At 39.6% G+C, this 16,530-nt stretch overlaps 2 protein-coding genes across 14 annotated transcripts in view; one reads left to right on the plus strand and one right to left on the minus strand.

Moving 5' to 3' along the window:
• Positions 1 to 2,476, plus strand: part of FBXO22 (F-box protein 22) — a 38,660-nt gene extending 36,184 nt beyond the window's left edge. For 2 of the 3 annotated variants that reach the window (XM_029065864.2, XM_039912270.1), the window contains exon 9: positions 1,453 to 2,476. The gene's annotated coding sequence lies outside the window, so the exon portion shown is untranslated. The remainder of the gene's footprint in view (positions 1 to 1,452) is intronic. The other variant, XM_029065863.2, reaches the window with a different exon arrangement.
• The window catches only part of NRG4 (neuregulin 4), a 93,348-nt gene that overhangs the window by 4,194 nt on the left and 72,624 nt on the right, over positions 1 to 16,530 (minus strand). For 4 of the 11 annotated variants that reach the window (XM_029065873.2, XM_029065876.2, XM_029065874.2 and 1 more), the window contains 4 exons: positions 13,078 to 13,227; positions 5,610 to 5,689; positions 4,847 to 4,938; positions 2,042 to 2,134 (listed from right to left, as the gene is read on the minus strand). In XM_029065873.2, the coding sequence (XP_028921706.1) occupies positions 2,063 to 2,134; positions 4,847 to 4,938; positions 5,610 to 5,689; positions 13,078 to 13,227 (394 nt within the window). In that variant the 3' untranslated portion in view covers positions 2,042 to 2,062. Of the gene's footprint in view, positions 1 to 2,005; positions 2,135 to 4,846; positions 5,003 to 5,609; positions 5,690 to 13,077; positions 13,228 to 16,530 lie in introns of those variants that run through there. The other 7 variants (XM_029065865.1, XM_039912271.1, XM_029065868.1 and 4 more) reach the window with 7 other exon arrangements.

Consider the following 16,530-nt stretch of genomic DNA (forward strand, 5'->3'; position numbering starts at 1 on the left):
GGAAATAAACTCAGGGCAAAACAAAGATGATCGAAAAGATGACATTTTGATATCTGCATTAAAGAAAAAGAGGAAGCTGCAGCAAATCAAACTATCCGTAGGACCCAGGGTTCCTGGTCTTATTTTTGTTTGTCGTGACCTTTTACTGTGCGCCTGAGAGAACCACTTGACCTCTGTATCTTCACTAAGGGGTTGTGAAACCAACTGCAACCAGGCTGGGGCTTATTTTCCTGGCATTTTTCGCATTCCCCACTCTATACAAAGGCTAAACCAGAGAAGCTTTCATTCTGGGCTTCTCTCTGCACTTGGGTAGAAAACAAAGCCTCCACAGCTCCAATTCTCCAGTCGGCCCCCTGGACTGGGTTCGTAGATTGCTCATCGTGACTGGAGTCCCTAGGCAAATAACCTTAAAATGCAGTATACGTTCAGCAGAATTCCGCGGAATTGGCTGGATTTAAAATTCCCTACAAAAGGACATTCTGCTGATACTACAATTATATAAAATTGCTTCTTCTGATGAACAGTTCTGCAATACTGGGTTGGATATAATGCCAGATTCAACAGAAGCCTACCTAGCATTAGATTTTGAGCATTTTCAGACCTCTTTTGGGTTTTGGGTTTTGTTTTTTTTTTGGCATGGGCCACGTCTACCCCAGCAGTGAGAACCCCATTCAACCCTCACTTGCTGTTGGTTGCCTGGAAGCAGAATTGCACATTTTCGCAACATTTCTAAACATGAATACACTCCAGCCCCCCACACAAATGTCTTCCTGAACAGTGGCATCTTCCATCACATTTCATAAGAGCACTGATACAAGGGATTTAATAATGAGTTTCAACATGAATTCCACTCATCTGGATTTCAACATAATTGCCTTGGAACCATCTAAAATGCCGATGTTCTTAATTGTCTACAAGTTGTTCCACAAAACACTACGTGACAATCTATAAATGAAAATGAAAACTGCACTCCTAAAATATTTTCATAAGCTCTTCCCTGTGAAAAGCTCTCAGCTCTAGTGAGAGAGGCAGTATATTAGAATTGTGCTGCATCATGCAAATAACCTGTGGTTCCAGAGATATACACATCTGAAGCCTTTCTACTCATTTTTGCAGGCATTCCCATTGACTTAAAGGTCTTTGAGGAAGACAACCAGAGGTTCTGCCCAGAGCCCCACCATTTAGGGGCAAAGAACCTAGAATATAGTGGAACACCAGACACTTTGTCTTTTCTTAAACATATGGGTAGGGCCAAGTGAAATAGGACAAATCTGGCATACTAATTCATCATCAAAATTAAACCTCTCAGGAAATCCAGATGCAAGGTTCACCAGCCTCGGTATACTGCCCTTTGCTTTCCAAAACCCCCAGGCCACTAAATGGATGGGTGAGGTTACATCAGACAGAGGGCCTGATGAAAATGGACAAAGGAGAAACCGATTCCTCTCTCAGCAGGAAGAAAAAGAGAAAAGTACGTGCCCTGCCCTCATGAGCCGAGAATGCGAGGAGGAGAAAGAGAAGAATCCTTCTTCTCTCAGCAATGTGCAGAGGTAAGTATGGGAAGAGAGAGAAGAACACTGTTTCCTCTCAGCTCTCTTCCGGTGTAAGGGGGAGGGGGCACAGTGGAAGACGGAAAATACCGGGACTCTAAGGTGATATCGCAAGACACTTAAAACCTCCCGGGGAAGTACTGACTGAAATTCAATACTCAGATCACAACACTTTGTCAGTACTTCTGCTGTCACCACCTCGATGAAGCTTCCCAAGTAGATTATCGATCCTTATCTGTAAATGTGATCTAGAAATTATGAGGGGCACTCCATCACCATTTATCATTCTGGTCCTGTAATTCTAATGGCCTGAATGTAAACTGGATTTTTTCACCTTTTGTGTGAATTTATTGGGGGAAAATTTCTCTTTTTAAAGAAATCTCTTTCTTCTCCCTTCGACTCTGTAAAATCCGTCCCATTTGAACCTTTACATTCAATTTTGTTACATCACATACCGAGTCAGGTTCCTGGGACCTACCAGTACTTGGTCACCTGTCCCTTGGATCCTCTTCTCAGCAGCAGCAGTGGCAGTAGGAGAAATTTTCTGTGTTCATTCTTCGCCACTGCTCCCTCTTCTTCTGCCTCTGCCATCCAGGAGAGGGTGTTTACTTAGTCCCTGTTCAGCCCTTATTCCTTCCTCCCAAAATGCACCCCACCTTTCTCTTTCCAAGGGTTCCTCAGAGGAAACTCCATTACTCCGACATTTTCCTCTCTATAAAATGGCAGTCAAGGAGAATGTGTAGTCTCCTAAGAATATGCACTTTGCTAGGCCTCAGTGTGTTTGTCATAACTTGGTAATTAACGGAGGCATAAGTTTTCATTTAGATTGGGTTTTGCTTTTTGTTTTTTTTAAATCAAGACTAATATTCTTTTTTTTTTCTTTCCTTAGGACCCACAGTAAAAATAAATTGCTTGTTCCTACTGAATCTGTGGTGTATGTTATTCACATTTCTAAATGGCCTGAAGCCGTGGTATTTTGAACTGTGGCAATGAGATTTCACAAGTCAAACAGAATTAAAGCTGAGTCAGTCCTTAGATAAGAGTGCTCAGAAGTAAACTCAGGTGGTTCCAGGTTAAGTAAGTAGCCTTTCTCCCTTTAGAAAAGCTATTAAAGGCACATCCAAATCTGATACTAGGGGACTAGGGGGCTAACAGTATGTTCGCTAAAGAAGATCCTAATAACACTTCGCTCTTTTTTGACTTCAAAAAGGATGTTATAATGTGCTGACCTATTTCCAGCTAGATTGATAACATTAATTCTGCTTCTCACCATAGGAATTACTGCCCTCTACAAATTGCTGATGTACAATGCCCACTTCCTTCAACCCCCAGTATGGCTGAACTGCAGGAGGAGAGGAGGAAAAAGAGTAACATATCCCTAAATATAAGATTTGGGGATTCTTCTTGATAAAGATACTCCTTGTGTATATTACTACCCTACATCAATATTGAGGAAATCTTTACTTCAGGCGAATTCCAGAGTAGAAACAAGAGACAAGCCAACTTGGGGACATGAATTTAAAAAGCTGAAAGAGATGCTTTCATCTGCAGAAAATATGGCTGGTTGTACCCAATACTTTTATTTCCTCACTTTGCCTCACAACGAAATTTAAGAAAGGATCAAAATGAAGTAGATTTAAAAAGACATTCTTGGCACAAGTCAATTTTTGTCTTCACTCCAAGTCTTGCATTTGTTTTTTCAATTTCTTTTTAACATTTCAAATCTCTAGTTCTAATACTCCTTATTTTAAACCATTTTTATAAGGTGTTCTAAACCATGAATTATTTCAGCCCAAGGTTAAAAGTAAATTTAAAACATTCGGTATTTTTAAATGGTGCCATAGGAAAAAATCCTTTTTTTTTTTTTAGACAAGAGCAAATCTCTGGGGAAAGGCAGTATTTACCTTTTCATTGTTATTATTTTACATTAATACATTATCTTGGAATGACTACACAGCTGTGGAGGTATTGCTTTTGGAAAAAAAATGTTTCTTTTTAAAACTGAATGTTTCATTTAGCTTCCAGAAAGGGAATACTTATTACTGATTATTATTTCCTTTTGTGGTTTGTAACTGTAGCAGTAATGCTGCTACAGAGTATTATTATTTTTTTTTTAAGATGAATACATTTTATTGTATCCTAAAGAAGGTGAGCTTTGGTTCAGGAACTGCAAGCATTTTAGAGTGGTGGGTTTTAGTTTTAAAAGATTTTACAGCTGGAGAAAAGGCAAAACTGAACATACATTTTAGAAATTAAATTTTAGTAAGGAACTATTGTGCATTTAAAGCCAAATAAAACTTTCAAAGGTCAGAAAGGGGCCTTTTACATGCTCAAATAAATGCTAATCTCTAAATTTAAGGGACAGTTTGAAATGCTAATAGAAGTAATTGTTTCATTTAGAAATATTTATAATGAATGTTAAAATGGTAAGCCTAGCATCTACCCCTAACAGGAAAAATTGTCCTCAATATTCAACAAGGTTCTAATAGTATAAATGCAATTATTGCCTTAAAATGGAATCAACTCTTGCCTAGTAAATCGCATCCAAAAGTGCATCAGCTACACAACTAAAAAACTCAAGCAGATGTATTAGGAAGCAGTTTTCAAATATGACAGTTGGTGAAAGAATTAATGACACGGGTATGAAGAAGAGAGCTGATAACTTTGAGGCCAAGATTTTTTTGGTAGCTAATGGCACGAGGTTGGACTTAAAAATGCAATTCAAATATTATAGAAATTTAACTGAAGGGTCACCTATTGCTTTCATAATGGAAGGAGGGAGTTTAAAGATCTACAGAACCTATGCAACAGTAACTGCACTTAGAGCTTGCTCTCTTGTATTTAAGAATAAAAGAGTTAGAAATGCTAGTTATTAAACAATATGTATGAATTTGCAAATATTTGTTTTATAGCTACAAAATAAATCTCCAAATGAGTATCAGAAAAGGTCGAATACTGGTTGGATTTCTTTGCTGTCTTGTCCCTTGCTATTTAATAGCTTAATTTAGCATCTGAAATTGGACTTCTAAACCAAATCATTAGTTGCAAACAGGCTTTCAATGTTGTTTGGTGAAACCATGATATAGTCACATTAAAGAAGACAAGTTGCAATAATAATGACTCTATTAATGCATATCATTGGCCCTGAAATACACATGCTCTTGTTAGTGAAGTCAGACAGTAATAGCTTATCGTATTGGCTTACCGATCTGGACTCTGTATGTTTTAACCACTGTCTAGTTAAATTATTTTGGACACATTTCTATGCTTTGTTATATGGAGATTCTAAAACTCACCCTATCTTGCACGTTGAGGTCTTGTAAGGATGAATGAGAGCGTACAGGTGAAAAAGTTTTGTCTTCTTGAAAGACAAGGTCTTCATCTGAGTCTACCATAGATGGAAAGGTATGCAAATTCAGGTACATGGGAGGTATGGATGAAATCTTCCTAAACTAAATTGGAGTGAAAGTTTGTGTTTACAACATCTCTGCTCTAGACAATCTCCAATCGTACAACCTTCCAGATACAGAATTGAGCTCCTTCTCTTCCTGTGCATATTAAGTATATATCCACCATGTCAAAGTCTCATGTTCCTCCTCACTTGCCTCCAACACTTAGTACAGTGCCTGGACAGAGCACTTAACAAATACCATATTTATTATTATTATAGAAAAGGAGCTTGGAGCTCGGAGTAATTCCAGAAGTAGAGAAGAACTCTATATGGAAAATGCTAAACCGTATGTTCTCTCTTTTTTGTTTCAGTTTCCAGTCGGTGCCCTTTTTGCCTGGATTTCCAGATAGCACACTACTCTTAGATACCGTATATCTGTATAAGCACTCTCTTACACCCAGACACACACACACACACACACACACACACACTCTTTTCTCCTCTTAAAGGAAATGACAATGGGTGGAAATTTATCTTTAAGAGACTTGAGGTAGTTTCATCACTCAAAACATAAATACCAAATTTATTTTATATTTTTCAATAGATAACTAAGTCTACATATTTAAATTACATTCTTCTGAAAGTCATTTAATTTTAAATTTACTCACTGTTGTAGGCACTGCTGCTGCCAGTCTCTACCAGGCCGACACCATACTGTGTTGAATTGGCCCTTTGGAGGTGGCCCTTCCTGACAAGTAAATGAGAGAGAGGAAAAAAAAACACAGAAGAAGAAGGAATAAGACAGGAAAGACCCATAGGGCAGGAGATGATGAGAGTAGAAAATGCCTAAACTGAACTTCATTCCTAACCGCACAAGAATTTACTATCAAGTGCCACAAATCTTCAGTACTTTTACATCACTTTTGCAAATTCAGAGGTCAGGGCTTCACACGCTGGCAATGCCACTAAGCTTCTTTCTCTCTCTTCCCCCAACTCCCCTTCGCTCCCCCCAAACCCAACATAAATAAAAACTGTTTCTGACACTCCCTGACACATTTCATTTTAGTAAAACTCTCTGCTCTAAGTAAAATTGGTTTCCGCTGCTTTATCAGTTTTAATTCTGCCATTTGTGCCATTCTATTCACTCGGTTTTATGCTTTTAAATCAAGTGACTATTTTTAAATCTCAGTGTATTTAGAACATCATGCTTCTTTGAACAAACAGCGTAGGGCTTAGTTGCATTTATGAGAGTGATAGATTTACTTTAAAACTGCTCTGTTTGAAAAGACAATCTGTGATATATTTAAATTTTATGATTGTGACGTTTATATAAGAGTCTTCATCTTATATAGATGAAAATGAGACATTAGCTATTTCTATGCTGGCAAAGCAAAACATACTATCTGCCAAAACTCCAAGAAATACGCTTTGTGTTTTTCTAAAAACTTCGCTGCATCTGTGAAGAAAGTGCCACTCCCCAGGTTTTGCAGATGCCATCCTCCCCTAGAAACACTGGAGTTGGATATCGTGAATCCATGAACCATGATCATCAAAAATCGATGAGTGTCTGGGATTTTGGTTTTCTGGTCTCTGATGTTAAAGACCATCATAACGAAATGTTGTTACTACAGATATTTAAGAGGTCAGAGATGCCGGTTTATCAGGATTAAAGCTTCCTTGTATTATACATTTACTGGGATTCACGACTTCTGTTTTAAATTTCCTGCACATCGTGGTTGCTTGAAGCACAGTAGAAGAGGGAACTCAACTTCAGTTTATTGAGATTTCAGTGAAGTGAAAACTCAAATGGAGGCTAATGAAACCTTTACATTTTCTAATTTGACATCTCAGAAAATAAATTGCACACATTAAGACGTCTTTGACTTTGCTCTAAAGATATACAATTACAAAATCCTAAAGCCAGCTTTACTAAAATTTTCTAAAGCTTTAACCCAAGGCAGTGCAATACCTGACAAATCTACAGAAAATGGCCATTCTCTATCTGGATTACTGTAATAGAAGCATAGTGAGACCCAGGAGGTGTTCACGTTTTCTTTCCTCAGGAAAACATAAGTGATTTGGCCTTTACAAAGTCCGTATATACAAAAACAAGAAAAGTTTGCAACTGACAAAAATAATTTTGCTTGAGGAAAACTGCTTTTCTGCATAACAATCTTTTAGGCCAAATGGAAACACCATTTTCAACCTAATTTAGGGGCTAAAACAAACTTGAGGAAACAAGCCTAGAAAAGCAACAAACTGGCTCATATTACTTTGAATGAGCATATGTATATTTCTGTATTGAACCATGCTATTTCAGTGCCTATCACGTTTACATATTAAAATTGCTTTAATATATACCAATAATTAGGCTAATGGGTTAAGGCAAAGTAACGCATCCTTCAAATTGTTCATTTAAAGTGTTTATTTATAGAGCTGGCTAACTTGGGCAGTGAAGATGGAGGTGGTTACCCTGGCCAAGGCAATCTGGCTTTGGCATTACCTTGTGGGCACACTGCAATCTGCCTGCACACTTGCTCTTCGTATTCTATAACCCAGTGGGACCACGGTGGGCAGGGAGGAGAAGATGTGCGTGGCATTGAACGGTGCTTGGCACATAGTGAACCCTTAAATATTATTATTATTGCATAAAACACGAGTGCTAACATCAGTTCCTTCACATGGGTTCTCGGTCCCCAGATCTCTGATTGAACTGAGGCTCGTTCATCGTTTTAGGTAGGACTCCAACATCATCCAAAGGAGAGGCAATAAATGAGGAGGAGGGTGAAAGCAGAGCTATGAAGGTCAGTTGCCTACCTGTGGAAGTTCCCACATAAATGCCATAGAAGCAGTAGGGAACCAAAGTAGCTAAAAAGCTATGGACATCTTCTGCAGTGTAATAATAATAGTGGCATTTGTTAAGCGCTTACTATGTACCAGGCACCACTAAACACTGGGGTGGATACAACCGAATCAGGTTGGACACGGTCCCTGTCCCATGTAAGGCTCACAGGGTCACTCTCCATTTTTCAGAAGAGTTAACTGAGGCACAGAAAAGACTTGCCCAAGGTCACACAGCAAAGTGGCAGAGCTGGGATTAGAACCCATGACCTCCTGACTCCCAGGCCCATGCTCTATCCACTGCACCATGCTGTTTCTAGAAAAGGGCCACCTCACACTTTACGGCTGAGTGGTAAAGGCTTAAAATAGGGATTCTCCATTTAGTGGACCTTGGTTTTCAGGATGCCTCAAAGCAAATCATTTTTACGATAGTGCTTGTTAAGTGCTTATTTGGTGTCATGCACTGGTCTAAGCACTGGGGTAGCTTCAGGTTAATCAAGTCAGACACAGTCCTTATCCCACATGGGGCTCACAATCTAAGTAGGAGGGAGAACGTGCACTAAACTCACATTTTAGAGATTAAGAATCTGGGCACTGAGAAGTTAAATGACTCTCCCAAGCGCCTAATATGATGCCCTGTATACAGTAAGCGCTCAATAAATATGATTGATAGTCCTATCCTCTCCCTTATTCCTAAATTTTGCATCCCTTGGGGGCCAGGGGCCATGTTTATCTCATCCATCAACGTTTTCTCATTGCTTAGTACACTACTTTGCAGACAGCATTGTTTAATAAATAGCATTATTACTAATACCAAATCGTGTTTACATTACTCCAAGGACTCCTTAATTACCTACAACATATGTGTATTCTGGTATTTTAAGTTCCTTTCCAGATTGAAAGATCACTTTTGCTCATTCAACATATCGATGAGGCAATCATAACAAATAACTCTTTAAGATTAATGTCCAAAACATTTAAAAATCAAATGTACCAGCCAAAGACAAGTTCCTTTGAGATATACTGAATGAAAAAAAATTCTGTTTCACTAATGGACATGATCATTTAAGTAAACAGTGCATTTCTGTCAAAATTTTCCAATACTATACCTGCTTTTCCCAATACTACACATAAAATAATTCCACTGTTCCTAGTTACAAGGTTCAATCAATCAGTGGCATTTATTGCATGATTACTGTGTGGAGGGCACTGTACTAAACGCTTGAGAGAGTACAATATAACAGAATGGGTAGACACAGTCCCCGCTCACAGTTAGCCTACAACATAGGTTCAAACATGTTTCAATAAAATGTCCGGTGCAGAGGGAGGAAAGTGATCATTTCTCTTGGATTTTGAGAGCAGAGCTTTTTCCTGAAAGGAAATAATCACTCACGACTTAAAGGAGCACTTTATGGGGCGTGGGAGAAGAATTAAGATTTATAAAACTCCAACCTCATTGCCAGTGGAGTTGGGCCAACAGTTTAACATGTTAAATAATAGGATAGGGGATAGCATTCGGAAAGATTAAAGATCAGAGCGAAAACATATGAATTAGCTCTTCCGATAGGAAATGCCCCGGTCCTCTGTCTGTGCCAGGTTTCTGACAATTCCCTCCGGTACTTCTCTTCCTAAAATTTCATTGAGGTTTTCTAAATTCATGCTCTCCAAATGGCCATAAAATCAAATCCTGACTGCTCAAGCACTGATACCTGACTTGACAACATTAAGGTGAAAAGTGTACAGCTTGTTCACCCAACAAATCAACAAAAAATGATGCCCAGGCCCCCAATGCCAACGATCAGACTTTTAACCCCCCTGAAGAAGACCCGCTGGAAACCCGTGGTTGCCAGAACGGGTTTTGGGGTGGGTGGAGATGTGGGGCGCCTCTATCCAACTGGACCATCTTTATGACTCCCTAGACCCATGCATTATATGGAGGGACTGAACCAAAGTCAGAGCAAATTTTGGCAGCATTCATACCAAGGAAGGCCCCATTTTAGGTTGACTATAAAGGGGCCAGATTTGAATAGATTTGCATCCTCAACACTTTAAAAGGATCACACCTGACAGTTGTTTTTTTTATTTTTAAGTGATGATGCCCATGCTAGCTCTTAGGAAAAAGCTCGTTCAAGTATGAAATCAAAGCAGTCGTGTTTATTGAGCACGTACGGTGGGCAGGGCACTGTATCAAGTCATGGAAGAGTTCAACACATCAAGAGACACATTCCCTCCTCACAACGAGCTTAAAGTCTAGGGGTTGACAGATATTAATATAAATGAATAATTACAAATATGTACATAAGGGCTGTAGGGTTGAGGTGTAAATAAAGGGAGAAAGTCAGGGTGACGTGGAAAGGAGAGAAGAGGAAATGAGGGCTTACTCGGGGGAGGCCTCTTGGAGGAGATGTGCCTTCAATAAGACTTGGATGGTGGGGAGATTAATTTTCAGATAAGAAAAGAGCGGCCCTCCAGGCCAGAGGCGGGAGGTGGGCGAGAGGACCGCGGCGAGATAGACAAGATCGAGGTACAGTCAGTAGGTTGGCATTAGAGGAGCAAAATGTTCGGGATGGGTTGAATTAGGAGAGTAGTGAGGTGAGGTAGGAGGGGGCAAGGTGACTGAGTGCTTTAATTGGCTAATGGTGAGGGGTTTCTATTTGATGCAGAGATGGATGGGCAACCACTGGAGGTTCTTGAGGAGGAGGGGAAATATGGCCTGAATGTTTGTGTAGAAAAATGATCCAGGCAGCAGAGGGAATATGGACTGGAGTGGGGAGAGACAGGAGGCAGGGAGGTCAGCAAGGAGGCTGATACCGTATATTTTATGAGGATAGCTTTTCACATCATTTATAGGACTACTTTCTCACTTGAGACGAATGCATTGTCTTCAAAAGTGACAACTTAGTATGTTTCCAGTTGTGGGGACAACACCACTGTTTTGGCTCCCAACAGCTTTTGGGGCTAGATTTGCTCACCCCATGACTACAACGGGGCTGCAAAGAGCTAAGAATTCCATAATGGGGGTGAAGATATTCCCAAACTGGATCTGACATACTAGGTCTTTGAAACTTGCCTGCCACTACAAGCCCCATCCCGCTCGTTTTCTGCCTAGACAACTCCCTGACCTCAAAATGAGAAGCTGGCCTCTATGACCATCCTTATTTCAACATGCCCTAGATACATTTAAAAACCATGAACTTTTGAAGGACTTTTGTGCAGGACAAAAGGGTGGGGCCAGAAATTCGGAACAAACGGGACTTGGACACAGCCAGTCTCCCGAAACTGCTGAGCCCTAGTCCTGATGCAACTCCTTTATCCATTACGTTTTGAGGTCACTGTAGTCACACTGAATCACCTGCACTTGAAAAGGTGATTTTGATCATCATAGATAGTTGTGCTGCTCATGAATTCAAATGAAGTGTTTTCACTTTTGCATATTTGGAAACCTAAAGATCAGAAGCAGCGTGGACTAGCGGATAGACCCCGGGCCTGGGAGTCAGAAAGACTTAAGTTCTTATCCCAGTTCTGCCGCTTGCCTGTTGTGTGACCACCTTGGGCAACTCACTTAACTTCTCTGTGCCTCAGGCCCTCATCTGTAAAATGGGGATTAAGATTATGAGACCCATGCGGGACATGGACGGTGCCCAACCAGATTAGCTTTAGCATTTCGTACGGTGTCTGGCACTTACTACGTGCTTAACAAATACCGTAAAAAAAGAAAAGATCAAAACTGCTGAGAGGAAACAATGGCTGCATCTGTCCTGGGTCTACTGTGTTTTTTGAAGACAAATTCCTCAGAAGGAAATTTCCTTTTGGCTCAAATCTGAACTGGGCAACCCAACATTATCAATCACGAAATCTAAGTGGCTTAATGCCCAGAGGAATATTCATGTATTCGGCCCAGGAAAAGCTCCTAACCTTAAAAGCAAATCCAGAATTAGCGGGGATTCCCTAGGCAGACAAGATTCATATTTTTCAAGTCATTTTCCACTAGTTCCACTTAACCTGGAATCCCAACAGGTAGGCTGGAGGTGGCTTATAGGACTTAACACCCTTAAGCAGATGATTTCGGTCAGGGTGGACATCCAGATGAATTAGGGGGCAGGACAGAGAAGCTGAGTGGCCTAGCGGCTAGAGCACGGCCCTGGGAGTCAGAAGGACCTGGGTTCTAACCCCGGCTCCACCACTTGCCTACTGTGTGACCTTGGACAAGTCACTTCACCTCTCTGTGCCTGTTACTTCATCTGTAAAATGGGGATTAAGAATGTGAAGTCTCATGTGAGACAGGGACTGTGTCCAACCTGATCATCTCATCAACCCCAGCACAAAGAACAGTGCCTGGCACATAGTAAGTGTTTAACAAATACCATTAAAAAATAACAGAACAGACTATCCAATAATAGAAAGGTTATTCTGCCAGTCTACATAAACCAAGCTTCATATCTAAGAGGCCACATTCCCACTGCCACTAGTTTGACCATCACAGTACAGTTACTATTGCTTTCAAATGAAAATTCAGAGAGGCGATATGATGCCCTAATTTGCAAACCATCCCAAACCCCGGCCCTTGGGTCTCTCCACTGTCCCTATTCTCAGATCTTCTGCTCCAAGTATTTCTAGGGCACAATCAGGGTTGGCTCCAGAGAGTAAACAACAGAAGAGCAACCACAGGGTGCCCTGACAAGGGTTTGATGGGGCCGTGATGGTGGAAAACCAGGAAAAAAAAAAGACAATTCTGAAGATTTTACTTGCAAGAGGGTGGCAATGATTTTTCCCTTTCAGGGAAGCCAAATGCCTGGAGCCTGCCCTAGTTCTGTGGTCCTGGAAACTATCGAGGTTTAGAAGCCTTATTCACCCCTCCCCTACTTTCACTTATATCTATCTAGCCCCACATTCTGCCTGAGTTCAACCTACCTTTTTTGCCCTATTTTTTTATTTTATCAGTCTTAACGATCTGGGAACTTTTTTATTTTGCATAGTTACCTTCTCAGGCATATGTCCACTTTAATAACTTTAAAGATAATACAATAAAAGATAATCTAGCCAGATGTATATTCCAAAGGAAAATAGAATAAGCCAAAAGAGAATTTCTCCTTCAGGTTTTTCTTAATAACTATAAAAAGAACAACTGCAAAGTATCTTACCGAAAATCTATGAGTGGGAAAAGGAAATATTTAGAATAAGAATGTTATTTAAATTAGTTTTCTCTCTCATAGGTGGCATGTTATTATATTGTTCTTTTAACTGATGCCAAGTTTTCACATACGGTGAATATTTTCATTATGGAAGCATGCTTACCTGCAAAGGAAGTAGACGGCACCAATTGTAAGAACTCCTAGAAGAATAGCCAAAGCCAAGAAAGTGGCAAACAGTTCACTTTTAGTTTGGATGTTGGTGCTAGGTAGAAACACTTCTTCACAGCGAGCTCCCGTATAATTCTCAATACACCTGTGAAGTAAAGTTTTAAACGAAGACATTATATTTCCAATACTCATAATCACCATCATCACTGACTGTTATTTATTGAATGCCTAATAGGTACTAGTCGTTAGACTGTAAGCCCGTCAATGGGTAGGGATTGTCTCTATCTGTTGCCGAATTGTACATTCCAAGCACTTAGTACAGTGCTCTGCACATAGTAAGTGCTCAATAAATACTACTGAATGAATTGAATGAATTTAAGTGGCTCCGCCACGTGTCTGCTTGGTGACCCTGGGCAAGTCACTCAGTTATCTCATTGGTAAAACAGTGATTAATATCGTGAGCCCCAAGTGAGACATGGACCATGTCCAATCTGATTAGCTATCTACCCCAGCACCTAGTACAGTGCATGGCACAAAGTAAGCACTTAAATACCATAAAAAATTTAAAGGAGGAAACATAATAAATACAAAACACTGTCCTTCCCTTCAAGGAACTTTGGATACATCAGGGAAGACAGGCACACAGATAAGGGATAAATCATCAATAAACGTGGGAAAAACTATGTGGATACCGTGGCTGGTTAATATGTCCAGGCAAGTGGAGTAAATAATCAGGAATGCTTCATGGAGGAGGTATTTCTTAGCAAGAACTTTAAAGGAGGGGAGGGATATGATTTGATGAAGCTGAGTGAGAGAGGACAACGGCAGGAGTCATCAGTTAGAGATGAGGGAGTCTAGTGTGAGGGATGACTAGAAGACTGGCTTAGGAGAAAGAAATGAGTTGGGTGAGAAAGACAAAAGGACAGATATGAGTGAGCCTTGATGAAGAGCCTTCAAACCACTGGTCAGCAGCTTGCTTTGTGTGAGAAGTAATGGGAAGTCTGAATTTCTTAAAGAAGGAATAATAACAATGATGGTATTTCTTAGCGCTTACTATGTGAGAAGCACTCTTCTAAGTGCTGGGGGCGATGCAAGGTGATCAGGTTGTGGTGATCAAGTTTTCCAATGTGGGGATTATGTCTTAATCCCCATTTTACAAATGTGGTAACTGAGGCACAGAGAAGTTAAGTGACTTGCCCAAAGTCACACAGATGACAATTAGTGGAACTGGGATTAGAACCCATGACCTCTGATTCTCAAGCCCGTGCTCTTTCCACTGAGCCACGCTGCTTCTCTAAGCGATATGCTCCAATCAGTGTTTTTAAAAGATGATTTGTGTCATCCTTATGGATATGTAAGGTAGATGAGAGAGGAGAAATATTGAAGTTAGGGACACACCAGTAAGGATACCTTGCTGGAGATAATTACTGTTGGAAAGGAAGAGGAAGATCTGTGAAATGTGAATGAGAAAGAAATGGCAGAAGTGAAGGACATTTTGGCTAATGGTGGGATGAGTGTGAGTAATCAAAACTGACCCCAAGGATAGAAAAGATGGTGGTGTGATCAATAGTGAAGGCAAAGTTAGGAAAAGGAGAAAGGAGGGAGAGATTTCAGCCATATTAATTTTAGTGTTGAATGGGATAGCCTGAAAGGAGAAAATAAGATAATATAAAATGGCCAAGAGATAGTACGCTCAGTAAATACTAAGCATTGAAGTATTAAGCCCTAGGGAGAGTACAACAGAGTTAGTAGATATGACCCCTGCCCTCAAGAAGTTCAGATGAGAAGTCGGGGATAGAGGCTTAAATTTGGAAACCGATTACATAGTTACAACTTTGCGAGTTGATAAGCTCCATGAGAGGGAGTAAAAAGTGAGAAAAGGAGATGGCTCCTCCTAGTTAAAGTACAAGGAATAAATGAGGAATCAGCACAGGAAATAAAATTCAGTTCTTCCCCTTAAGAAGTTTATTATTTTTAGAGGTAGAGGAGAACCAGCAGAGTGCTCTGTCCATAAAAACAGGACTAGAGTGTTTCTAGAAGAGGGTGGTCCGCTGAGTTCAATAAAAACAAATCAAATGTCAAAGAGTAATCAAAGCAGGGAGAAGATTAATAATTTGGCCAGATGGGAGGCAGGCATTGATAGTGATAGTGGACGTGGTAAGTTTTTAGAGACTAATTAGTGAGATAGCATGCTTTTTAATACACTAGAGTGTGAGAAGACAGGAACTTCATTTTTTGATTTAGTAGACAAAAATCACACACCTCTTTAAAACACTGAAAGTATTCTCATTTTCAATCAGAGTTCTAATCCTATTGGGCTACCAGTATTCAACCTATGTTCTTTCATCTCAAACTGCTCTTGGGTCATTCTTTTTCCACAAAAAACTATTACACTTGACTGGTTGGCTGCAAATGAAATATTCATATGAGATTTACTTATACAAGATAGTAATAACAATAATATTTGTAAAGTTCTTAGTATAACCTTTCCATAAATATGATACTTTATAGGGTATAAAAGATTTTCAAAGCTGGCAGAGCTGACAGAACATGGTGAAATAACATTTTTAAATTGTGTCTTTTCCCTTTCACCTCTATAACTGACACTTCAATAAGGAAACTCTTCTGTCTTGAAAAATATGCAACCAATTTAAGGCTCTGACTTTGAGCAATTTGCTGCCCAACTACCTGGATGGATAAAAGTCAAAAACAGGCCCATATCAGGTTTATTTTTTCCAGTGAGAAAACTAATATAATGAAAGGAGAAGTCTCAATTTTTTTTTAGAATTAAATGTATTTCTAGGGCATCTTGGCTTCCTCAGGCAACACCCACTTTGAATTTGGGATGGGGAGACATAGAAAGGAAAACTTGGCCAACAGTTATGTTGGTAAAATCTGCAAAGAGAAATGAAAGCAGAAGATTCTAGAAGTTTTAATAATATTAAGGAAAAGAAGAGCTGAGCATAGTTTCTGTAGTAACTTCTTTGAAAATGCAGCAATTCTACATCTTACATGAGTTGTGGCTAAATAAGAAAGTGATAAACTGAAAAGAGATTTTTTTTTAAAATGAGCAATGGCCAAGTAACCTAAGAGGAAAGAATAAAACCCAAACAATCAATACAGAATGTGCCAGAAAGCATACACAACTCAATAAAAGAAACAACAAGAAAGAAGAGTGCTCCACACAGCAATAAGTCATCAGATTTTTTTAATTTTCAGCAATCCATCTAAAATATCAAGGAAAACGGAGTCTCTCCTGCCTTTCAAAATTATTTTAACACATCAATAGAGAACTGAATAGGGTAGATGGGAATGATCATTTATTTAAGACTTTCAAGAGCATTTTATGGAAATTAATCAACAGTATTTATTAAATAGCCTCTGAGTGTAGATCACTGTAACATGACCATTGAAGAGTTACAAAGGATGAACAAGTCATGATCACACA

Source organism: Ornithorhynchus anatinus, chromosome 5 (assembly GCF_004115215.2).
Source record: "Ornithorhynchus anatinus isolate Pmale09 chromosome 5, mOrnAna1.pri.v4, whole genome shotgun sequence".
Taxonomy (NCBI): Eukaryota; Metazoa; Chordata; class Mammalia; order Monotremata; family Ornithorhynchidae; genus Ornithorhynchus; species Ornithorhynchus anatinus.